The sequence below is a fragment of the Cajanus cajan genome, chromosome 6 (genome assembly GCF_000230855.2).
Source record: "Cajanus cajan strain Asha chromosome 6, NIPB_CcT2T_4, whole genome shotgun sequence".
Classification (NCBI taxonomy): Eukaryota; Viridiplantae; Streptophyta; class Magnoliopsida; order Fabales; family Fabaceae; genus Cajanus; species Cajanus cajan.
Window position 1 is genome coordinate 60,954,317 of NC_138522.1, and position 25,794 is coordinate 60,980,110.

A 25,794-nucleotide genomic window follows, 5' to 3' on the forward strand; every position below is an offset into this window, starting at 1 on the left:
AAATGTATTCTCCCATTTTTATTAGTTTACCATCCAACAAGAGTCACTTTGCAGCAAAATCTGCATTGCTAACACACTTACTAAGAAAACTAGGCCAACTAATTTAAGGCAGTTACTTCTCCCACTCGGGTAAAACTGGGAAAGATAAGAAATGGCATTTAGACTTGGATCCAACGAGTACCCACAATAAATAAGTTTTGTTACCCATCAAATGGGTTTAGGTTCAGTCCCATGTAATTACCCTTCACAGGATTGCATGGATACTATGATGTCCAACTTGTCTAAACATGCACGTCAGTGTATTCCAACTAAGATTTGAAAAGATCATTGAATATCTTTTAATTATGTTAGATACATTACACTTTCAATTAATGTTTTTTATTTTATAAATTTTTATAGTTAATTTAGTTCTAAAATAATAATTTTATTTTACTAGGTTGTCAAAAACCAAGACACTTTTAACTAAATAAATGTTTAATAGATTCAGGTATGGATATATAGGTTCCCACTGAGTATGAGCTTAGACACAAATTGCTACCTACACAGGTATGTATTCAGGATTCTTAGTATAGGCAAGAACAGTCAAGTACCCTATCCATTAATATCATCAGAGAAGATATATGAATTAAATAGTATATCTATATTGCAGCAGATAAAACCAAAACTATGAAGCTATGACAACTCAGAAAACTGATACGTGGCTGAATTGTGGTACAGTAAACAGATATACTATATTGCAGATACGTGCAAACCTATGACAACAAACAATGTGATAAAAACCTATACATGGCTGAAATTTGGTATAGTAAACACGTAAAAGAGTTGAATAGTGCAATAAAATCAAGATAGACATAATAAAATTGTCTGAAGCTGATACTTTTGTCTAGGCATAACTACTCAAAAAACTGATACGTGGCTGAATTGTGGTACAGTAAACAGGTATACTATATTGCAGATACATGCAAACCTATGACAACTCACAGAAAACTGATACAAACCTATACGTGGCTGAATGTGACATAGTAAACATGTAAAAGAGTTGAATGCCACAACAAAATCAAGATAACCGACATAATAAAAGTTGTCTGAAGCTCATAGTTTTGTACTGGCCAAAACAAACCTATCAAGACTGATCTGATACACAGGAAAAAGGAATTTCTTTCATCAATTACACCTTACAACAGTAACTCACATGCTAATCAAGTTAATATGATGAGAGCCTAAGTCAAGACTCAAGGCTTTGCCAGAGTCCTGACAGTATAATTTCTCAAAAAAGACACACGAACATACTTCCTATATTTATTGTTCTGCAGCCACCATTTCATTCATAACACATACAAGACTTGACATAGTTCATCATAAACGGAAACTACCTTGTGTAATGCATCTTGCATAGCAAAACACTTCAGAAGCCTCTTACGGCCGTGATCGACACAGCATCATTTGGGCAATTCATATTTTATTTCAACCTCTAATAGCAGAAGAGAAAATAGTTTAGCACAATGAAAGCAGTACCTATGGAAATGAAAACTTCCCCTTCCCCCTGATAACTTGTAACGAACAATCCATTGATAAGGAAGCCGCCAGTATAGCTGAAATACTAGAAAATATTGCCCACATTGAACTTGAGTGTATGCAAAATTCTGATAAATCCAAATGATTGCATGTTACAGAAGAAATACATGCTATCTGAATCAAAAAATAACATTTTATACAGCTGATTTTCCCAAGTAGTCACTTCTCAGCTTAATCCACTTCATATCACTTCAGAGAGCATAATCCAACTATAATTGGGATTAACGTAAAAGTAATTTCAATTTAACAAATATAAAGAAAGGAAAGTGCATCCTTTTGGGTACTTATATGGAATAGCTTCAACTTCAAAATTGGCCTCATTAAATTCCAGTCTTCCAGAGTCAATCAATTAACAGTCCTTTATAAAAATATCCCATACCTAAGTAACAAAAGGACGTCCATCTCTAAAATGAAAAGGGAGCTCTACAGAAACTAAATTTTAATAGAGGAAATAAAAGGAAAGAAGGACATCCATCTCATCTAATAAGGAATTTATTGCAGAAAATACGATTTTTTTTTTCTTTTTGTCTGCCAAATGTTTCAAAAGGAGATTACATACATTCTACTTTACCATTATATTCCTAAACTTTTGATATCAAAACAAATATGTACACTGTCACCTCTTCTTTTTATCTGTCCCACTTTTCAGCTGCATTAATCTTTTTTAACAAGGCACCGTCACACCGTCTCCGTCATTCCTTTTACATTACTCTCATTTCCTTTAATTACCTATTGTTTGCCAAAGTGATACTTTATATAAAAGAATATGGTTTGGAAATTACAGTAAGAAAGTCCGTATGGAGAGAAAGCAAGATACCTTCCTAACTAAAAAATAAATAAATAGTGCCTAGAAAATGCATCAAATGGTTCTAGTAGAAATAAAGATGCTACAATTTTATGGCAACAAGCAAACATGTTATTTACAGTGGTAGAGAGCTACACATATTTTCAATAAAGAAATAATTTTCTATTAACAATATTAAATTTTTTTAGCAGCAGACTATTTTATAAACTCAGCAATTGCAAGAAACCTATAGCTTCTCATAGTGTAAAAATGGAACTATAAATCAACCACTAAGCTATTACACGGGGTTGGCTTACATGGATTTTTCATTTATCCACCATTGGCTCCATCAAAACGCAAAATTGCAGTAAAATCATTTAGAGCAAGACCATAATTACTTGAGAATTTGTTGATTTGCTTTTATGATTAATTTGTTAGATAATAATTATGAAGAATCCAAAGCATTTTGTAGTGAACTATGAATACTTCAAATCTTTCACCAACCTTTCTCAAACAAATTAATCACAGAAGCAAATAAATGAAGTTTTATATGACTGATATGCTCCTGCTCATAAAATAACGGAAACAGCCTATTTAGAAGATTTACAGAGGATTGAAAATTAACTCAGCATAAATACTGTATTTAACCCTTGGAGAAGTACCAAAAATAGCAGTTTTGTTCCATAGGCTTTTATCAGATATTCACTTGCAAAGTTGCAATATAACACAATTTCATAAATTTGATCAAACATGAGCAGAGTTATTACTCTGGTCAAAATCATTGACAGTAAAATTCTTGATCAAATTGTCGGCAAGAAAAGACATATCCAGCTATCAAGTGGCTACGTTGCAGCACCATTGCTTGCATGAATAACGTGTGTCTATTAAAAAGAATATCTCTTCTCTAAATATCTCACTATACACACTATGTTCTTCCACCTAAACCCAAATGCATGTCCTCATCTTCCTACCTTGCATTTCCTTCCTATTTAAAGTAAAGGTTTCATCTCCAACACACATCACACCCACTTGATCCCTCCTGCATCAAGTAACTGATCCCTCCTCCAATTTCCTTATTCGCCAAGCGAGATTCTCTTCAGGCTCAATATTCCTTAACTACAGCCCTAGAAACCATGAGAAACCTAATATTTGAAGAGCCTGAAGTCAGGGTTCCAGGACATGCTTCAAGCAGTCTGCGCTATGCCTGGGAATCAATACGAGCCCCAGTGGTAATACCACTCCTAAAACTAGCTGTCATAATATGCTCAATTATGTCAATCATGCTATTTGTTGAAAGGGTAGCAATGGCAATTGTAATCTTATTTGTCAAATTGCTGGGGAAGAAAAGATACACCAGGTATAACTTGGAAGCCATGAAACAGAAGCTGCAGAGAAACAAAAGATTCCCCATGGTGTTGATCCAAATACCTATGTATAATGAGAAAGAGGTAACTTGCTTTTTAATTAAGAAGTTTTGCACCAACTGAAATTAGTGTTATGTGATATCTATTTAGTTACCATTTAAATTATGATATTTTATCCCAAAATGCTACTTCAGTAGCCCAATCAGGTGCTAGTGTTTTACAATTCTGAATGACAACAAATCCAATCATAATCTTTAATCATTTGTAAGTAGTAAATAATTAAGACCAGCTTAAAATGGGAAAAAAAATCAACTAGATTCTGTGTTCTCAAACGTCTTATCACATGTCTTTAATAATTAATTCCCTCATTGCTACTTTTTTCTTACTCATTCTTCCTTTCAGAGGGTTAGTTTTGCACTATTCACTTTAACCAAAAAATCTAGCATCTTTTAAACATCCATCACTGAAGTTGTCCTTTCAGATTGTCTTAATTTGAATATATTCTAAATTATGAACAATCATACTCATGATAAATCACAGCAAACTGACAAAGTAAAGGAACACACATATTCATTGTGTTTGACAAACTAGGAATTGCAATATAATGGTCATAACTATATAAGAACAAAAATGAATTACCTCATCTAAAAGATTTCAATTTCTGCTTCCAGGTCTACAAGCTTTCAATTGGAGCAGTATGTGGGCTGTCATGGCCAGCAGACAGGTTCATAGTTCAGGTTCTTGATGACTCAACAAATCCAGTCTTAAGGGTATGCAATTAATCCAGTAAAGCTTCAATGCAGATTCCATATGCACGTTTTGTGTACAAATTTACAGTATTGTGTTTTCAAACATGCAGGAATTGGTCGGAACAGAGTGTCAAAGATGGATACAGAAAGGTGTGAATGTCAAATATGAAACAAGGACAAATCGCAATGGTTACAAGGCAGGTGCCCTAAAGGAGGGTTTGGAGAAGGAATATGTCAAGGATTGCGAATTTGTAGCAATATTTGATGCAGATTTTCAGCCAGATGCAGATTTTCTTTGGAATACAATTCCTTACCTGCTTGAGAACCCAAAATTTGGTTTGGTTCAAGCAAGATGGAAATTTGGTAAGTAACTGCCAATAACACCTTGTTAAATTGTTCCAACCACATCAATGTGACATCACACCTTATTAATGAGTCCAGCAAATCAAAGTTCTTTAAAATTGTTTTCATGTCAATACAGTGAATTCCGAGGAATGTATGATGACACGGCTTCAAGAGATGTCACTCGATTATCACTTCAGTGTGGAACAGGAAGTGGGCTCTTCAACATACTCATTCTTTGGTTTCAATGGTCAGTTAAAATGTTCATTGAATTAAATTCAGACAAGCACCTTTGCAGCAAGCTTACTCAAATTTCCTCTAATACATACGGGCTTGCTCAAATTTCCTCTATTACATACAGGGACAGCAGGAGTTTGGCGGATTCAAGCAATAAGAGATGCTGGAGGATGGAATCACCGAACCACAGTGGAGGATATGGACCTTGCAGTTCGGGCAAGCCTGAAGGGTTGGGACTTTATTTTCGTGGGTGACGTAAAAGTGAGTTATCCATACTTAACTAATTCCTTTGATATAATATCTTCTTGTAAGCTTGAGTAACCCATAAACTATACCATACCATGTGGGGAAATTTCGATGCTTGTCAGGTAAAAAATGAACTGCCAAGCACATTTAAAGCATACCGATATCAGCAGCACAGGTGGTCATGTGGGCCAGCTAATCTCTTCAAGAAAATGACCATGGAAATCCTCTACTGCCATGTAAGTAATCTCATAATTTTCCCTTAAACAGCTAACCAAGATTTACAAAATCTTATATTGATTGAACCTGTATGTATAATCCAGAAGGTACCGCTTCTCAAGAGACTTCATCTTGTCTATGCTTTCTTCTTTGTGAGGAAAATAGTTGCACATTGGGTGACGTTCTTCTTCTACTGCATAGTTATACCAGCTTGTGTGATAGTTCCTGAAGTCACTCTCAAAAAGCAGATTGCCATCTACATCCCAGCAACCATTACAATTCTAAATGCAGTCTCCACCCAAAGGTACTTGGTCCTCACTGCAACAACAGTAAAAAAGTTATCCAGTTTCCGTCTGAATGTATCTATTTATGCTTAATCAAGTTAGTTTCGCAAAACTACCCTAATTATTCTACATCCACTTATACATGAGAAAGATCCATGCATCTACTAGTACTCTGGATACTCTTTGAGAATGTCATGTCGCTCCATCGAACTAAAGCAGCAATTATTGGACTCTTGGAAGCAAGTCGTGTCAATGAATGGGTGGTGACCGAGAAGCTTGGAAATGCCATGAAACAGAGGAAGAATGCTAGGCCATCAAGAACCTCATGGTTCCGAATTATAGACAGGTACGAACTGCTTTGCTACTAGTCTGTCTAAATAAAGTATTTCATTCAACCAACAGCACAAATTGCCATTGAATTGCTCAACAATTACATACAAGAAACACAATTCAAACATCCAAAAACAAACTTAAGCTTGCAGGAAACAAAAAAAAAAAAAAGAGGAACAGGAACACAATTACAATATTTTAAATATTCTTTCATAACATTTTAGACTTAATCATAATGTGATAACATTTTAGACTGTTACTCCCTGTAAATTCATTCAAAGCAGAATTTAACCCCTTACTTCAATCATCAGGATCCACCCATTGGAGATCTTAGTGGGGATGTATATGCTGCACTGTGCAATCTATGACCTGCTATTCGGACAAGATCATTTTTTTATCTATCTATTGTTGCAGGCAGGGGCTTTCTTTACAATGGGATTTGGGCAAGTAGGAACAATTGTACCCTACTAAAGCTTAAAGCAATGATAAAACTATTAATATGTCTCTCTGTTTGTGTTTGAAAAACTAATGGACTAGAGCTATCCATAAGCATAAAACTGGTGGTGAAAGTAGCTACAATTACCTACTTAGTAGGATCCATCCACATGGTATCAGGATTTCTTTGTGCCCAACTGCCCATGCATAACAAGCAGAATTGAATTTCAACTTCTAGAAATAAAACACCATACTGTGTCTGCGTATGTACTATATAGATCATTGAATTTCAACTTCTAGAAATAAAACACCATACTGGCATATGTTCAGTTTTTTCCAGAGCGTGTACAAATAATGGAATTTCAACTTCTCCAAATAAAAAAAAAATCGTACAAGCATGGTCTTATATAGAGTGCGTTTCTAAATTTTGAAAAAAGATAAGATCAACGACAAAAATTTGATTAAAGGCCCCATGGAATGATAAATTGCAAATATTACCAGATGGATCATCAATATTGCCTGCAGCAGTCTAAAAGCTTTAGTATGGTAAGTGTTGTGATTAGAGAAAGATATTAGGAAATATTGTTGAAAATAAAAGAATATTTTAGGGGTTTATCAACAGAATATCTTAGTGATTTATCATTATCTTTAATTTATTATCTTTTCTCTTTTATCTTTAAGTCATAGTTTTCTCATTTTAGAGATGGTAGTTTTCTCTTCTTTATTATTTTTGGTGAATCGATAGTAGTTTTCTCTATGAAAGCATGATTAGAGAATGTATTCTGTGTGAAAAATTGTTATTAATAAAAGTTCTTTTTCAAGTGTAAGCATCTTTAGTATGGTTAAAAATAAGGAGAGAAGCTTTCAACTGTAAGGTCAAAAGGATCTTCTATCAAACAAATAGTTCAATTTAACATTTCAAGTGAAAATTCCCCATTTATTTATCCACAAGACCTTCCTTGCACATACACAAATAGATTAGAAAAGCGAGGAGGAGCAAACAATATGGGTGAAAAACTTAATTGGATAAATAATGTAACAGAAGCAGAAGTTTTGGTGTATGTATAATAACAGATGCATATATGCACCCAGGTGAGTATGTATATGTACACATACAAACAGGTACTCAAGGACTACATAAAAATAAAGGTAAATGAAATACCAATAATGAAGCAAAGTACATAAACCACAAAAAATTCAATTTCTGATTTACTTTAGATCATCCAATTTAACCTCGTACTGTTCAGCAGTAGAGAGAACTTTGACACCAACCATACCCCTTTGCCATTCAGAATTTCCCACCAATACGAGCCGCTCAGCATTTACTCTGGCTGCTCGTTTAAAAACCCTAGAAGAAAATAAACAATAAGATTTATATATCATCTCATGAGTTATAAAATATTCAAGACTTCAAGTATGCTTTAAGAAAAGTAACAAAAGTGATGAAAAAAAAATTATACCATTTAAGTGGTTTGCTTTCCAAAACCAACTCAACACTCCGCCCTTTTTCTCTGAGAATGTTAGCAACCATAGCAGCACATTCTTGAAGATCTTCATCCAAGGCACACACAATAATATCTATTTGCAAGTTAAGCTCTGGTAACAGACCCTTCTCTTTGAGCAACTGTTACAAAATAACATAAATTAAGCACAATTGACAAAGGAGGAGAAACACAAGCATATGCAATGGCGCTCTGGCATATAATTATCATAAGAGATTTATTTCTACATTTGATTTCTAAAGAGTGTTATTGATGGTGGATTATGGCAGCCAGCCAAAAATCCTCCATATAAATATGACAGATGATGTCGCATCATGGTGGAAGCATGTCAGACAGAATAAAAAAAAATAACTAACAATAGTTAGAAGTTTTATACTTCAAATAACAAAAAAGCCAAGTTAAAGACTTGAAATAATGTCAAAATGATCAAAAATATATATATAAACACAAGGTAAATGTCTAATCCCCTGGCTCTTCCTCGACCAACAACATATTCATTTTCTTTGTCATCTAGTGAGGCATATCCATCTTCCTCTTGTCCTTTTGATTCCTAAAAATTAAATGGTTCTTCAATTTCCACATTTCTCAAATTCTATTTTTTCATAAACTTGAACCACTTTCACTCTCAACTTAAAATTCCACAAGAAATTTCTATTGCACAGAAGCAGAAAATACATGGACCCATTGTCAAACATTCCATTCTAAACTAGCCAGCTCCACCAAAATTTCTAATGAATGGTCTTCCTTGAAAAACAACCCACATATATACATAGAAACAGAAGACAAGCTTTCTAACAAACTATTTGTAATAAAAATAAGCAACATTATTGCATTCAACCGGTTTTCACATTTTGCTTCACAGTACCTAGTCCTAAACTTGAAAAGATGTCATATAGATTAAGGCACAAGGAATTTATAAAAATGCAGAAGATGGATACATAACATTGTGGCTTTCAATTTCTCTTGCTACTAAGTTATATAGACTTACTTCCACTATGACTGCATCACCAAATCCAAAACCACAAGCAGCAATGTCATCAGCACCAAAAGTTGAGAATAAATGATCATATCGGCCGCCACCACAGATAGCTCGCAGCTTTCCTTCTCGATCAAAACCCTACTAAAGAATTTAATCATTTGAAGGAAAGAAATACAACAGCCAATATATACCATTGCAACATATTAACAGCAACAGAAAGCATTGCAAAGAATGCAACTTAGTTGATATAGCCAATATAACTTTGGTATACTTTCTCTATAAGTATTAGCAATGTGACAGTTTTATTCCCAATAAAGTATATACTCTTTTTTTTTTCTTGTTTTGTATAAAAGGATTCATTAAGAGAAAAAAAGTAGAGTGGTGAGATACGATTCCATTTATGCATTTTATCTTCTTGCAGATCATGGAATAATGTTAGCACCAAGGATCTTACATGTCACAGCCTCCAGCTCCATGAATTTGAATGTATCAGTTTTTGACTCCATTAAGCATGAAGAGTATAAAGTTGAAAACACAAGCACCAAGAAACTTCTCAATATTTGAATGAACTCTTTTACACACTCGTCAAAAAGTCAGGTCATTATCCAATGAGTAAAGTATTAAATTATGTAAGACAGGGTAATCCATAAGCATGATTTCAGTCCAACAGTCCAACAAGGTCCTAACTGATAAACTATTATTATTTATATTCGTAAACTATAACATCTATTTAGTATTAACCATGAAATTCTAACCTCAAATACAATCCCAGTGTAGTAAGCAAGACCACGAACGACAGATGCGTCAAATTGAAGCCATTTAGAGTAACCAATTTTTTCAGCAAGTGAGAATAGCTGTTTTAGATCAGCAACTGCTTCCCCACCACTTCCGAGTCTCTCTAAATACAACCAAATTTATACTTCTTGTAAGTTGTATGGCTTGATTTTTGCAAACTAATACATTGTACATGAATTTCATGGTACCATTGATGGCCTCCAAGTATGTAAAAGCATAAATATCAAAACAAAGAAGGAAATATCTAATTTCTCTGATTATTTTTTAATAATACTATTCTGATTCTGAACAGATTTATTACAAATTTACAATATCAAATCAAGATATAAATCGACATATAATTGATAGAAAATTAATGATGTCAAGTATTGTACCAATAATAAGAAGCAACGGGGTCAAATATTCTACAAGAACAAGACTATCAAGCTAACCAAGTTTCCAAAATCCCATCCACTAGGAACACGAAGCTTCAATTAAAAAAAGAAGCAAATGAAAGAAGTTGGCCAATAATAAGGAATGAATCTTTAATTATTTACGATCCATATTGTAGGAAATGATAAAAGCTTGTGCCAGTATTCTTAAATTATAAACCTACTCTCAAGCACAAAGCTACAACTAGCTATTTTAGTGTTTTTCAAATATTCACAAGAAAGAAAATATAAGATTTTCAGGAAATTGTAAAGGGTTAACCTTCTAACTCTGTCAATGACTTCACAGAAAGGATTTGTAATAGCTCTTGGACAGCGTCTTGTGATAGACCAACAGCTCTTAACTCTTTCTTTATCTCATCAACTGGAATTTTCTCAATCTATACAAAATTAACAATAACAATTTTTTATTAGAAACAATTTGCTTTGATATTATGATCACACCTTTATTATCAACAGTAGACAAGGAAAAGGTCCATAATATGAAATTTCAATCATTACAAACATAGACATGAACTAAAAATGGGGTTAATCATATTGATCCAAAAGGAACAGAAAAATAGATACCCACACCATATCCATATGACAGCTTATGACAAATAAAATTATGATTTAAGTGTCCACACATAAAGGTTCATAATATTGCTTTGTCAAGGTGAATGTTAGACGTATCTTGCATATTGAATATAAGTTCATAACACAGACATTCTACTGAAGAAAAATTCTCAAGGATCTTACCTTAAACTAAAAAGGATGGATATATAGGAAAATAAAATTACAATGTTTGGTTGGTTAATAGAACTCTTGAGAAAACATTTCAATAGGTCTTTTAGAACCATCAATAATGATCAAAAGTCACCAACATGAGCTAGCTGTGGATGTGAAAATGCCCTGGTTGTTGTTGTAGTAATGGAAATAGAGATATAACAAGCATGGAGGAAGAGAAATATCCTTTATCAATAAACACATGCTAGCTATAGTCCATAGAAATTTAATGGTATATGATGTTAGATGTAGTATTCCAGTTCTACTTTTACATGAACCTATGCACTTATAATCTATTTATGCATAGCAGATATTAGATCATATTCTTGACCTTAAGAAGCAGCCATAGAAAAGGGAGGACCATGTGTACAGATCATTCCAATTAATATCACTTGATCTATGATGTTTGCAAGTCATTTTAAAACCACAAGAATAAATCGAAGCTATCATGATCCCTTATCATATTTGCTAGTCATCACGAATGCTAGAGCACCATCAACAATTAGGAAAATAAACAAAAAGAGCAACATTATGCATCACTCACTTTATCAATAATGACGCAGACCTTGCCAAATAAATTTTCTGGTACTGAATAACAATTTAATACTTCTTGTAGAACCTGTAAAGCAAGGAGATATACAAAAGTGAAAGGCTATCATAAACCAAAGCAATAAATATAACCACATGAATAAGTTAAATGTAAGAACTAAACACTGTCTACAGACTCTGTTTACCTACAAAGTTTGAAACAAACTACATGCAAAAACCCAATAATGACACTTCACGAAATACTACTATAAATTAATTGCAACAATACATGAAGATAAAACAATCATGCAAAACAAGCATGCACCAAAAAGAAGGCAAAGAATCCAAATAAGACAGACAAGAGAAAAGGGATTTGTTACCAATCATATGATCTAAAGCACTGATGTCATGTATCCAAGGTCCAAGAGAGAACAACTAAGAAATAAAGGATACAAGATTACCAGACTAAGCAACAATGGCAAAAATGAGGTGGGCTATTGGGTTGTCTTGAATTGGAGAAAAATAATTGTAATCAACAACAAAAATAGTAACACCTCAATGGTATCAGTGGTAGTGAGTTGAGCAAGATTAGAAACCTAGATTGTTATCTAGCCTTGGTGCGTCATTCAGCTTCAACATGGCCATAGCAATTACAATGTCTAGTGAAAAACACAACGGTGGCCACCACGACCTTGGCCTTGAAACTTCCAATCAATTTTGACGTAGATCAATTGGACGTTTATAGAAGTCATTAAAACACCAAAATCTGAAGGTGCACTGTCAGTGGCCACGAGAAAGGAAGCCAAAAAAAGGGTTGGAGAAGGAGGCCAGACTGAGAAAGAGTGGCGAAAGAGTCGCCACGATGTGGATAGCAAAAAAATGAGTCATGCTAGAAAAAGGACTAAATTATTGAAGTAGTAGGTTGGCCAGACTAGTGAGGGCACATAGCACTCACTCACTCACGAGAGAAAACTTGAACTAGTGACAACAATTGGTAACAGGCTTTCGGTGTTGGGTCATTAAAGGATGGCAGTTCAAGCAGTGGGGGAACACCAGAGAAAAGAGGCACAGTGGAAGGGGAAAAGTAGCTCCCAATGCCATGAGTACTGTTCATCCTTGCAAGAGTGACTCTATGGAATAGAGGATCTTGAAAAAAGAAAAGAAATTACCTAAACTGTTGATACAACATAGAAAAAGAAATATATTTGAATGTTGTGTGTAGTATGTTTACACGAGTCTAATCTATAATCACAAATTAGGGTACAACAGAATTAGTCATAAATACATAAGAATAAATCACATCACTAAAATTTTGATAACTGCATTCCTAATTTCTAATAACAACCTATTTACATATTTACCATGTATTAAATACACTATTCAACACATACAATGAAAATGAAATCTCCACCTTTCGACTGGAAACCTTAAATCCAACATCTGATTCTGTAATTCCTATTCGCTTGAACAAAGTGACAATAGAAGATATAAGCTCTGCTTCAGCCTACAAAATAATAAATAAAAAAAAGTATAGTGACAAATTGAATATAAGAATTACAGTCTGATTTTTTTTAATAATATTACAAGTACTATCATTCAAAAATTTAAAACAAGGCACGTAATTGAACCAACAAAAAAATATACCCAAAAGCGTTTAAAAGGCATAATAATAATAATAATATAAATTAAAAACCAACATATCTCATGACTTGACATCAAGGAGCATTCATAGGCTATCTTACCATAACTATGCTACACAAACATAATTATAATGGCACAACTATGAACTGATGACACCTCAGTGCGAAGCTTTCTGGATCAATCATGAAACGTCTTACCAGAAAGAGGACAGTCCATTACTTCAAAAAGTGTGTATAGCAGGCAGCACGTACCATAACCCCAGGAACACCGATAATATCCATGTTCCATTGGTAGTGCTCACGACGACGCCCCCTTGTCATTCTCTCGTACCGCCAACATTGTCCAACAGTGAACCACTTTATTGGTAATGACACAGACTTCCTAGAAATTGAAGAACAAAAATGAAAATGAGAATTTGGCATTCACATACAAAAGACTTCAGATATGTAGATCAAAGTTTAACTTTTAGACAGACTTAACATAAAACTGCAAATATAGGAAAACCTAAAATAAGCATGAAAATGAATTTTACCCTTTTTGTATCACCAGCCTTGCCAAAGAAGGAGTAAGTTCAGGCCTCAATGCAACTCGGCGATTTCCCCGATCTTCAAAACAATAAAGCTGCAAATTGAAATGTACATATTTTAATATCTTATCAAAATTCCTAGATGTACTTGCATTATCTGCTCCTTTAATAAAATTTCTTTTAGTTAAAAAAATATTTAATTACAATGTTGATTTTTTAAGCACATCACAAGCATGTTGTTTGTGTGACACAAGCTGCTGTCAAACTACAGACACTGCATCAAGACTATTGCTGACTCACAAATTCAATCATAAAACCATGTTTGGGTCTCACAATACCAAATTACGGTTGATCTACTAGGAAAATTAAATCAATAGCCTCTAAACACCGTAAGGCCACATCATGGGTCTGGCTCTATTCTAGCAATTCCTAATGAAGTCAAAGAACAGAATGATGCCAACAAGACTCATTGTACATAGTATATTGTTTGACTTTCACTGTATTAATAGTCCACACGTAATACACAGAATAACAGAGAAGCCCCAACTGCAGAAACAAGGAAACACCAAGGGGCACAGTCATTTACCAAAATAATAATAATAATCAAACATTAATGAACTTCTTCGTATGAATTTAAGAATCAGAAAACCATAAATGGTTAGCTCGATGATATTTGTTGACCAACACGATTCCCAAAACCAAGTTCTGCCTACTGCTTCACTGACATACTAAAGACCAGCTCAAAGCTTATCTGCGAGACTACAACTAAAACAACAATACAAGGAAGGAGGAAGCATGTCTATCTGAGACCCCTGAGAATGAACTTTGAACAAAACGTTGCCATCTTATACGTTATCATCCAAGAAAATACAATACTACACCAAGTAACTCATCAATAGCACTACTAAAGCTAAACTGAGAAACACGGAGTTAAACATTGCTCCAAGCATATGTAACTACGAAGTGCAGAACATTTTCAGATAAAGTCATCCGCACAAGTTACTGGAAGGAAAATATTACATAACTAGAGTTCAACACTAGCAATGTTTAGTAAAAATTACATAACTAGAGTTCAACAATCATACCCATTGTCCACAGACATTCCTTCGCAATAACGCCAAATATATTTACGTCACAGTCACCGACAAAAATAGAATTAGGAATTTCAGAACATTTTCCGCTCTTTTGAGATTTTAATAGTGAGATGTCTGTATGGACAATTCTTTCAAACACACAAATCCTTCCATTATATTCCATAGGCTATAAACTATAAATGTATCATTACGCATATGTATATATACTCACTCAACATGTCAAAGAGAGTATAAAGTATAAACAAAAAACGATGACGCGAAAGAGTTACCTGGTCCTTAATCTCCTCTCCTGCTTTCCTAGTGAACAATGCCTCCGACTCAAGCACCGGATAATCAACCTCCTCAAATCCATACAACCGCGAAACCTAATCCTCACGATGAACGAATAAGCAATGAAGACTACATCATCACCAAAAACAATAATCGAGCTGAAACATGCATAGGCACGAAACAGCATCGAGCGATTTGAGTTCAAAACCATGTATACCTCTTTGAAATGGTTGAAGAGCCAGTTGCGCAAGCGCATGTCCTCGGGCGGGAAGTCACGCGTCCCCTTCGGAGGATTCACGTCGATCTTCTGAACGTCGCCGGCGACGGCGGGACCGGGAGTTAATGCGCCGGACCTTCCGCCGGTCGGAGAATCGGTCTCCGCCGCTCGCGAAAGCGAAGAGTGGAGTCTGACGCTGGAGAAGTTAGCATTGAATGAGAGCGGCGAAGAAGAGAGTTGGAAGCTGAGGGAACGGAAGATAGGGTTAACGTAGGAATTGAAGCGCGGTTGCAGCGTGAGGAACGAACACGAGAAAGGCGTTGCAGGCATGGCACTGAAGCTTAGCTTTTCTTTTTTCTATTTTTATTTTTTTGTCAGGTGTTCGCCACAGGTGAAGCTTAGCTTGGCTGGACGGAAATGCTACAACGATGGACACGAAGGTTCGGATATGATATTAGTGGGCCTTTTGTTGGGCCAAAACACCGTATTCGTTCCTCGGAATTGCCCAAGTTTCGAAATATTTCGAAATATTTATGGACGAAAAAGAAAAAAAAAATTGATTATTTATACACGTAAATATAAAGTTTTTTATATTGATAATTAATTATATTTTTATATTATATTATTTTATTAAATAATTAAAAAATATGATTAGTTATCAATGTAAAAAAATTTATACTGACAATATATGTGATTTTTTCAAAGAAAAAATGATGTAATTTTTCATATAACTTTAGTTGTAAGATTAGCATCAAAATTTATATATACTATTTTACTTTATATTTTTTATTCTATTGTTCCTGTCGATGTTATTTCAAGAAGAAACATCACTATTAATAACTAATAAAGTTTGGTAATTGAAAAAGAAACCGTTGGCATTGAAAAAAATTCGATGATTTATGAACCACCATAAATTCGTCAAAAATAGGCTAATTATGAATATCAACGAGAAACATTACATGTCTCTATTTTTTAAAATAAAAAATGAAATTAATGTTAGTTAAAAATTAGCATGAAGTATAAGAAGAAGAAAAAAAGATAGTAGAAGATAGATAGTAAAAGAGAGTGATATGAAAATAATTATAAAGATAAAATAATTTAAAATTTTGTATTTATAAAAATAAATTATCGCTTTTATATATTACTAACAACAACAAAAAAGATATTATGTTTTTATGATATTTTCTTTTGAATACACGCGCATTAGTGGAAGTGATGAGTAATTACCAACATTAAAATAGTACAAGAGAAAGTGAGAGGAGATGATACTCACCAGAAGATGAAAATTATTATGATGAAGAACAATAACTAAAAAAACGTGATTGTGAAATTGTTGCACAAGAGACATAGAAGTGAAGTTACGTTAAAAAAAATTATAAATAAATTATTAAAAAAAAAAAAAAAAAAGGCGAGGAGAGGTAAAAGTTACGTTAAAAAAAAGGTAGGAGGGAATGTGATTGTTTAAGAGTGTCTGCATCCATGTAAAATACGTGATTTTTCCTGTCCAACCGAAGCTATGTTGTGTTGCTTTTGCGTATTTTCCTATTCATACATGATAAAAAGAATGCAGAATCCACATTTTCAACACTATTTCAAACATGCACTAAATTGCTCCTCAAAATACGTAGAAGTGAAGTTGGGTAAAGAAAAAAAAAAGTGAGAAGTAAAAGCTGGATGGTGTGAATAAAGATCATAATTTATTCCAAACATTCCTAGATAATCCTAACACCTCTTGTCACTTGCTACGAACTATTAAGTTTATTCCAAACTTACGATAGTTTTGGCTTGATGATTGTTCTCTCGCAATTGTTGAAATCAAAAATTTGATTCTCATTCCAATTTTTCCACTTCTTTCACCATATTTGATTTTTTTTTCCTAATCTGTTAATATTCTTTAAATCTCTTTAGGAATGACACGACAAGTTAGTTAAATTTTGTTGTTTATACTAAGATTTTATATCAAATTTGGTTGTTCTTATATTTTATATTCTTTTACATGGATTTTTGTTAAAATAATATAAGTGATTTGTAATCTCATTATAAACCCTAAAAAAGATTGTTAGTTGACAATGATTTTTCATGAATTATATATTATTCCAATTTAAACTTTTTGTTGAAGTATAAAACATGTGTTAAAAAAAGTAAGCAGAAATATTTTTAATTAACTATCAAATATGTGATCATGTTTAATGGAGACAATCACTCTATTTTAAGTCTATTATTTAGGTTTTTGCTATTTTCCAATGTGACATTTTGGTTTATTTTTTATTTAATATGTGTAACCCATTTTTCTTTTATCGTGCTTAAATATGAGTTGTTAGATATATATCTATATATAAAAAATTCTCATTTTTAGCTCAAGAAAAATGTCCACTTTATTTTTGATAAATTAAGATGGAAAAAAAAATTAAAGAGATAAACTGATGTATAAGGTGGATGATATTACAAATTGTTAAGTTTTTTCTAAACTACGATAGTTTTGACTTATTGGTTGTTCCCTCAAAAGAGTTGAAATAAAAAATTTGATTTTTATTTATTGGGAAAAACTCAAGTCTCACGTCAACTAGAAATTAGGTAATTAAATAATATATAAATGGAAAGCAACTCTTACCTTACAAGTCGATTTTGTAAGGTCGAGCTAGGCTTAAATCCACTATTCTAAGATGGTATCAGAGTTATCTTATATTTTTTAAAATGGGTCACCTATCATTGATACATGTACCATGGGCACGAGGGGGTGTATTCAAGTCCCGCCAATTAAAAAAATGGTCGCCTACCATTCATTGATACATGTACCATGGGCATGAGGGGGTGTATTAAAGTCTCGCCAATCCTAAATCATTAAAAAAAAAGGTCACCTACCATTTATCCACGTACCAAGCCCAATAATGTTGGACGTGAGGGGGTGTATTGGGAAAACTCAAGTCTCACATCGATTAGATATCAGACAATTAAATAGTATATAAGTGAAAAGCAATCTTCACCTTACGAGTCAGTTTTGTAGAGTTGAGTTAGATTTAAATCCACTATTCTAAGATCATTCCAATTTATTCCAATTTTTTCACTTCTTTCACCATTATTGATATTTTTTCTATTGTGTTAATATTCTTTTAAATCTTTATAGCGGTGACACAACAAGTTAATTAAATATTGTTATTTATATTAATTAATACTTTGGATCAAATCACATTTTTTTTATATTTATATTTTTTATGTAGTTTTTTGTTAAAATGATGTAAGTGATCTGTAATTTTATTATAAACCCTAAAAAAAATTGGCAGTTGACTATGATTTTACATCAATCATATATTATTTCGATTTAAACTTTTTTGTTAAAAACAAAACATGTGTTAAAAAAGGTAAGGAGAAATATTTTTTATCAACCTGTCAAATATGTGATCATGTTTAATGGAGACAACCACTTTTATTTCAAGTCTATTATTTTAGGTTTTTGCTATTTTCTAATGTGACATTTTGCTTTAATTTTTATTTAATATGTGTAATTCATTGGTTTTTTATCGTACTTAAATATGAGTTGTTATATATATATATATATATATATATATATATATATATATATGGGAATGAATGTCCGTATCAGTAGATATTTGCGGGTAAAATTCGTTACGGATAATAAATTGATAGGTTAATTAGGTACCCACGGATAATGGAAACGGATAAATTTTTTACCCGTTTATAAATGGGGCAGATATAATGATACTCATGTTTGCAGGTAGCCGTTTAATAATATTTATTAAATATCCTAATTATCTTTGTACCACATAACCCTAAAACTACACTCTCTCATCTTATTTTCTTACAAAAGTGAGGTTGATGAAGTTACCAACATGTGTTAAACATGTTATAAAATTATGTTAGATCAAATTTGATTATTTTTCTAACTTTGATTAGAGCAATAAAATTTATGTATTTTAAGTTGTTTAGTTTCGTTTGGAATTATGAGATTGAATTATTGTAACTCTGTGATATGAGACTTTCACTTATTTGTGAGATTGATGTATTTTAAGTTATTGATTATATTACATTTTTATTATTATTTCAACAAATTTAACGTTAAATATTAGTTCAAAATTAACATTGAATTTTTATTTGTAATATTTCAATGACATTAAATATAAATTTAAAATTATTTGTAATATAATTTTTTAAACTTCTTAAAAATTTATAAATATCCATGAATATCTGTGGGTATTCAAGAAATTCATGGATACCCGCGCAGATATGAAATGAGTATGTGGCCAATTTTTATCCAATGAGGCGGGGACGAGTTTGCTATTACCCGACCCTATGAAGTCCCATTGTCATCCCTATATATATATCTATATAAAAAAAATCTCATTTTTACATCAAGAAAATGTCCACTTTATTTTTGACAAATTAAGATGGAAAAAATATTTTAAAAAGTTAAAGAGATATACTGATGTATAAGGTGAATGATATTAAAAAAAAAAAGGTAAAATGTGATATTAACTTCATTTCTATTTTTCATCTCATTTACTTTTATATTTTTTTCTAACATATTACATTGGTTGTTATATTATTTATTCATTAGGTTTAATGATTATGTTATCCTAGTATACAAATTTTACATAGCAAATTATACACCAAAATTGATATGATTTTTAAGATATTTAGAGAATGTTTGATCCTTAGAATATTTTTAATATAGGTTTACGATATCAATAACAAAATATGGTTTTCAGATTTTTTTTATATATATTTCTACCAATTTGTTTAAAGCAATCTTTGATTAAAAAATTATGTCATCTCAATCTATTTAATCAATGTGATAAAAAATATTATTCTTAAGTTATATTTATAAATAATTTTAAAAAATATTTATATTCAATTAAATAAATTTAATTATTTTTTTTGAATTATGATTAAATCATAATTTTCAGATATGAAAAATTAATAAATATACATAAATAATAATTTGTGATTGAATAACATTGCAAAACTAAATTCTAAACTATTCTATATTGTCACTATATCATTATTAAGAGAGTTTAGTGGTTTGATTTGTTATTAAAAAATGATATTTTATAAGATACATTGTTTTTCAGATTCTTTTTCATATGTTTCATAAAATTGTTTTTATAAGAAGGTGAGATACTATTTTTTTATTAGTTTTTAAAAATTTATATATAGCTATGAAGAATCAAGATTTATGATTCTTATAAATATTAATTCTTAAAAACGAAAAATTAGGGCCGTATATTATACGCTCCCTTTACTCTTATTGATTTATTATATTTATTTATTTATTTATAGCGTAAAAGTTATGTAAAAAATAACTTACTATTAATCATGCGTATTAAACTTTTTTTTTCTTCTTCTTTTCATTAGCGTAAAAAAGAAGCATGCATTGGGCATTTATCAAAGGGACAGAACTGGAAAAACCGTGTTCCTTTCCTAGGGGAAAGCCCGTGGCACACTCCTCCACGCACTCCGGGTTATTTTAAAATCTCGCAAACCCAACGCCAACGGATCTTTTTTCACCTTTCACTGCTACCTACGGCTACTCAATACCTCACTTTACCTTTTCCAATTACACCACAATCAAGGGTAAATCAGTCACTTCACTGTCAACTCAGGGTGCGGTCAAAAATACAATTTTATCGACAGCTACTACTCCTATAGGCTATACCCCTGCGCCAACACTGGAAACTAGGTTTTCACATACCATATTCTCCAAATAAATAAAAGATAATGAAAACTCATACCATGTCATGTCAATATCATGGCTATGTTATTCATAAAAATTGAAGAATTTTAATATATTAAATTATATAAATAAATAAATTTTAAAAAATAAATTTAGAATAACATAAATTTTAGATTAAAAATTTATATAAAATAAATAAATTAAAAAATAAAATAATTAAAAAGTTAATTTTTATAATAATTTTTTTTATATGTAACAAAATTAAAAAATTAAAAATTAAAAATTATAATAATATTATAAAAATATTAAAATAAAAAAAACAAATAATACAACAACAAAATTAATTTATATTATAAACTCAAAAAAATTATTAAAAAATTAAAATATATTAACAAAATATTAATATTAAACTTTTAATTATAATAGATATTACATTAAGATATAAATTAAAAATATAAAAATAATATAAAAATTTAAAAAAATTATACAAATAAATTATTAGAACTATTAAATTAAAATAAAAATAAAATAAATAATTATAATAAATAAAATAAAAATAAAATAACTGTTCCAGTATACATACATGAAAATGATTGCATCCTGTGTCATGTGAATATCATTGCCCACATACATACATACATGCAACATGAGACATGATCCCCTTCCGAGTGTGACTCATCCTCACTCCCTTGACTCCTCCTCTCTTTATATGCATCCCTTTTTTTTTCCTCTTTACGCAAATTCTACTCTTCAAACACAAAGTTCCTCAAACACCATAATATGGGAGAGGTTAGTTACTGTCTTCTAAATCTACTCATCTTTATCTCTAGCCACCGCAACGCTTTAATCACTTATCACTGATTCCTTTTCTTTTCCCTGTGCCAGAAAAATGAGGCCGATTCAGGAGCAAAGCAAAACGACGCACCCGCCCCTGTCGTTTTCAAACTCGACATGCATTGCGAGGGATGCGTCAAAAAGATCAAGCGCGCCGTTCGCCATATCCACGGTACTACACTATTCACATCCCGATTTCCACTTTTTCCTTCGATTAAACCGTTAATTCGCAGGGATAATTGAAAAGGAGATTATTAGTTTTCTATTCGGTGTCGGATGCAGGTGTGGAAGACGTGAAAGCCGATTTGTCCGGTAACAAACTAACGGTTATCGGAAAAATAGACCCTGCCGAGGTGCGAGATAAACTAGCGGATAAAACTAAGAAGAAGGTTGAACTCGTTTCGCCTCAGCCGAAAAAAGACGACGACGCCGGTGCACCGCCGGCGAAGAAGCCGGAGGAGAAAAAACCGGAAGATAAGAAGTCCGAAGAAAAATCTCCGAAAGAGGTGCGCAGTTTTACAATTCTCGCCTAAACCAATACGTTTAGCGTAAGCGAAACGGAACGCGAATTAATTTCATCGCAATTGACTCGCAATTTTGCGGTGTTAATTTAGTTTAATTAATATCGATTGATTTTGCTAACAGTCAGTTTCGTGTTAATTTACTCAGAGCACGGTGGTGTTGAAGATCAGATTGCACTGTGACGGTTGCATTCAAAAAATTCGAAAGATTATCTTGAGGAACAAAGGTTAGGCGTGCGTGTATTTTGACCTACATTTTCAATCGTTATCCAAAATACTTAAATTAAAAAACAAGTTAGCAGTATAATGGGAGGATGATACCGTAGCCCGGTAATATATAATGTATTATTAATTTAATAATTAAAATGGTAGGTTATTTATTTATTAAATTAAATATTAAGCGGCACTGGTTGGGGTGGTTAACCACGTGGCATCTAAGTAACGTGCGTTGTGCAGGAGTTGAATCAGTGAACGTTGAGGGAGAGAAGGATTTGGTGACCGTAAAGGGGACGATGGACGTGAAGGAAATGGTACCGTATTTGAACGATAAGCTGAAGCGAAACGTTGAGGTGGTCCCAGCCAAGAAAGAGAAAGAGAAAGAGAAAGAGGAGAAGAAGAATGAGAAGAAGGAAGGTGGTGGTGATAAGAAAAAGGAAGAGAGTGAAGGTGCAGCGAAGGTGGAGGTTAACAAAATGGAGCACTACGGATACGCGTACCCTCCACCCCCTATGTATTGGTACGATGGATACGCACCTGGTGAAAGCAGCAGTAGCAGAAGCTACGCCGTAGAGGTTCAGCCAGGGTATGATGGTAGTAATAATCATAATTATTACGGGAATTACCAGCATGGGTACACGAACCAAGGGTACATGGCACCACCACCCCCGTTTTACTTGAACCCTCACCATCCTCCCCCACAAATGTTCAGCGATGAGAATCCCAATGCGTGTTCGCTCATGTGACCCAATATTTTATATTTTTTACTAATTGTTTTCTTGTATAGACATGCTCGCTGTAAATAACAATTTTATTATATATAAATTCTAAATATATATTTCTGTATAACTTTGCTATTACCGCATATAGTGACGTAGAGCGCTGTACGGCCGGCTGGCTGGGGAATACGGTTCGGGAAATTATTATAAAAAATGAGTTATACGTTTAGCCTCTTGTAGTTCTTGATGTTTCTTCTGCTTCTTTTTGCTGATTTATTATAAAATAAAAAAAATAAAAATAAAAATTATGTGCAAATCAATTCGAGCAACTATTGAACTTATCGTAAATAAATTCGGAGATCCTGTCAAAGTTGTATATTTTATTAATATTGTGTTTGAGCGTGAGGTTTGGCTACAAATGGTCATGCTTGGGTGGAAAGACGTCATTGTATTATCTGGTAGAAAATCTTTATTCTTGAGATTGTTACCTAACATTGTGGTTAGTTGTTAATTCCGTCAAATTGTGATTACGAAGTCTACATTCAAATCAAATTCTAATGTCTCATTCTCTAACATTTCATTATCGTCTCTTTAATTTCATTTATAGTCTCTTTAATTAGAATTTGTCACGTTTTGTTGATTGATGGGGATTATATATTTGGCTTCTTATTTTTCTAAAATAATTATAAAAAAAATTGAAACTGCTTTCTCTGAAGAAGCTATTGCCCCTTTTTCTTACGCGTTTTATGTCTCCCTTACGCCCATTTCGAAGTTTTTTCCTTCTACTTTTCGAATAATATTTCATTTTTGACTAGTATTTATAGAATGGTTTCGAGTCACATTCCCATTTAGTTGTGTTTTAATGAAACAAATTAAGGTGAACCTACTACGGTAAAGTGAGCAGATTCACAGAACTTCATGGTGAACTTCGTGCTTGTTCAATAAAATACAAAAATTCAAACCAACATAAAAATTAAACTATTTGAAGCAAACCATTTGGATTTAGATATGGAGCGCACCATTTCAACTAAAAAATGCCATATCTACTAAAAGTTGGCATTTTTAAAACTTAATTTGAAGTATCATTCAAAACTCTTTCATACTTAACTTTTAAAACTAATTGTTTTATCACTGACTCTTAAAAAATTGTAACCTTACTTATTTAGTTTTTTTTTCTTTCAATTTTAACTCTTTGGTTATGATATGTAAATTAACGGTGATATTAGTTCTTTCACTGTTGTCTTTATATATGTTGCACAGGAAGTTATCTACCAAAATTTATGACGATGTTTCTAAAGTATCAATTTGTTGTCATATTGCAATAAGCTTTCAAAGGAAATTGTGGTGCTTGCATGAAGTCTAAACCTCACCGATTGCTTTCATTGATATCATAAAAGCTCAATCAAAAAACTTAAATTTTTTTTTATAAGATTAAAATAATTAACTTTTCAAATAATCACAAAAATCGACCTAATAGTATGAAATTGGAGTAGAATGCACTTCTTAAATTTAAAGGTGTCATGATTATAATTTTGATGAATGGAACAAAAAAAAAATAGACATTTCAAATTCTTGGTATTACTTAGGCTTAATTATATTTTTGATTCCTCAAGTATTATATTTGTGCAATTTTGATTCCCAAGGTTTTAATTGAGTAATTTTAATTCTTAAAAGATTACAATAGTGGGATTTTAATCCCTTGATTTTTAATTGAACAATTTCAGTCCTTCAAATATCATAATTGTACAATTTTAGTCTTTCTCATTAAAAATTTAATAATTTTAAAATTTTAATATATATATATAATATTTTAAAATTATACAATTGTTTGCTTATTTAAGTTAATGTATATTACAGTTTTTGTTAATGTTCAAATGATATATATTTATTATTACTAAATAAATAAAATTTATATATTATTAATATTTTAATATTATTGATAAATTAATATCAATAATATTTTTAGTATATTTATAGATAAATTAATAATTTAACAAATATAATTTAGTATTTAATATACTTTTACAAAAATATAAATATATTAGATAAGATGTGTATATTTTTGTAAAAGTATATTAATATATAATAAGTTATATTTATCAAGTTATTAGTTTATCTATAAATATACTAATAATATTATTGATACTAATTTATTAGTAATATTATAAAAATAATAATATATAAATTTTATTTATTTAATAATAATAATAAATATATATCATTTAATATATTAACAAAAATTATAATATACGTTAACTTAAATAGACAAATAATTGTATAATTTTAAAATATTATATATATATATTAAGATTATTATATTTTTAATGGGGAGACTAAAATCGTACAATTGTAATATTTGAGAGATTAAAATTGTTCAATTGAAAATTGAAGGATCAAAATCGTACCATTACAATTCTTTAACGATTAAAATTACTCGATTAAAATTTTAGGAGTCAAAATTACATAATTGTAATACTTGAAGAACTAAAAACGCAATTAAGTCAATTA

The 25,794-nt window shown here is 31.7% G+C and overlaps 3 protein-coding genes across 4 annotated transcripts; 2 read left to right on the top strand and 1 right to left on the bottom strand.

Annotated features, from left to right (window-relative positions):
- Window positions 1-3,492: 3,492 nt before the first annotated feature.
- On the top strand, window positions 3,493-6,621 carry LOC109794165 (glucomannan 4-beta-mannosyltransferase 1). The gene is made up of 9 exons (XM_083059220.1): window positions 3,493-3,807; window positions 4,395-4,493; window positions 4,583-4,835; window positions 4,954-5,064; window positions 5,176-5,312; window positions 5,420-5,533; window positions 5,618-5,817; window positions 5,949-6,143; window positions 6,439-6,621. Exons 1-9 carry the CDS (start codon window positions 3,493-3,495, stop codon window positions 6,596-6,598), a joined length of 1,584 nt encoding a protein of 527 aa, XP_082915346.1. The 3' UTR covers window positions 6,599-6,621.
- Window positions 6,622-7,568: 947 nt separating this feature from the next.
- LOC109794405 (histidine--tRNA ligase, chloroplastic/mitochondrial) lies at window positions 7,569-15,735 on the bottom strand. The gene is made up of 11 exons (XM_083059221.1): window positions 15,308-15,735; window positions 15,090-15,185; window positions 13,733-13,821; window positions 13,452-13,581; window positions 12,971-13,063; window positions 11,576-11,650; window positions 10,529-10,646; window positions 9,799-9,941; window positions 9,053-9,181; window positions 8,023-8,186; window positions 7,569-7,910 (listed from the first exon to the last, which is right to left on the bottom strand). Exons 1-11 carry the CDS (start codon window positions 15,635-15,637, stop codon window positions 7,772-7,774), a joined length of 1,506 nt encoding a protein of 501 aa, XP_082915347.1. The 5' UTR covers window positions 15,638-15,735; the 3' UTR covers window positions 7,569-7,771.
- A 5,916-nt stretch (window positions 15,736-21,651) lies between these two features.
- On the top strand, window positions 21,652-23,416 carry LOC109797245 (heavy metal-associated isoprenylated plant protein 3). Of its 2 annotated transcripts, none has more exons than XM_020357218.3 (5): window positions 21,652-21,785; window positions 21,882-22,002; window positions 22,089-22,336; window positions 22,500-22,578; window positions 22,808-23,416. In XM_020357218.3, the coding sequence occupies exons 1-5, from the start codon at window positions 21,777-21,779 to the stop codon at window positions 23,311-23,313; spliced, it is 963 nt and encodes a 320-aa protein (XP_020212807.1). In that variant the 5' UTR covers window positions 21,652-21,776; the 3' UTR covers window positions 23,314-23,416. The 2 variants fall into 2 exon arrangements, with proteins under 2 accessions (XP_020212807.1, XP_020212808.1); XM_020357219.3 differs by having other exon boundaries at window positions 22,113-22,336.
- Window positions 23,417-25,794: the final 2,378 nt, after the last annotated feature.

Coding starts and splice junctions, on each gene's coding strand:
- LOC109797245 (XM_020357218.3), top strand. Junction 22,003..22,088: donor CGCCGTTCGCCATATCCACG/GTACTACACTAT, acceptor GGAGATTATTAG/TTTTCTATTCGGTGTCGGAT. Junction 22,579..22,807: donor GATTATCTTGAGGAACAAAG/GTTAGGCGTGCG, acceptor TGCGTTGTGCAG/GAGTTGAATCAGTGAACGTT.
- LOC109794165 (XM_083059220.1), top strand. CDS start 3,493: ATGAGAAACCTAATATTTGAAGAGCCTGAAGTCAGGGTTCCAGGACAT. Junction 3,808..4,394: donor CTATGTATAATGAGAAAGAG/GTAACTTGCTTT, acceptor TTCTGCTTCCAG/GTCTACAAGCTTTCAATTGG. Junction 6,144..6,438: donor TGGTTCCGAATTATAGACAG/GTACGAACTGCT, acceptor TTCAATCATCAG/GATCCACCCATTGGAGATCT.
- LOC109794405 (XM_083059221.1), bottom strand. CDS start 15,637: ATGCCTGCAACGCCTTTCTCGTGTTCGTTCCTCACGCTGCAACCGCGC. Junction 9,942..10,528: donor GTCATTGACAGAGTTAGAAG/GTTAACCCTTTA, acceptor GGTTGTATTTAG/AGAGACTCGGAAGTGGTGGG. Junction 9,182..9,798: donor ACACTGGGATTGTATTTGAG/GTTAGAATTTCA, acceptor ATTCTTTAGTAG/GGTTTTGATCGAGAAGGAAA.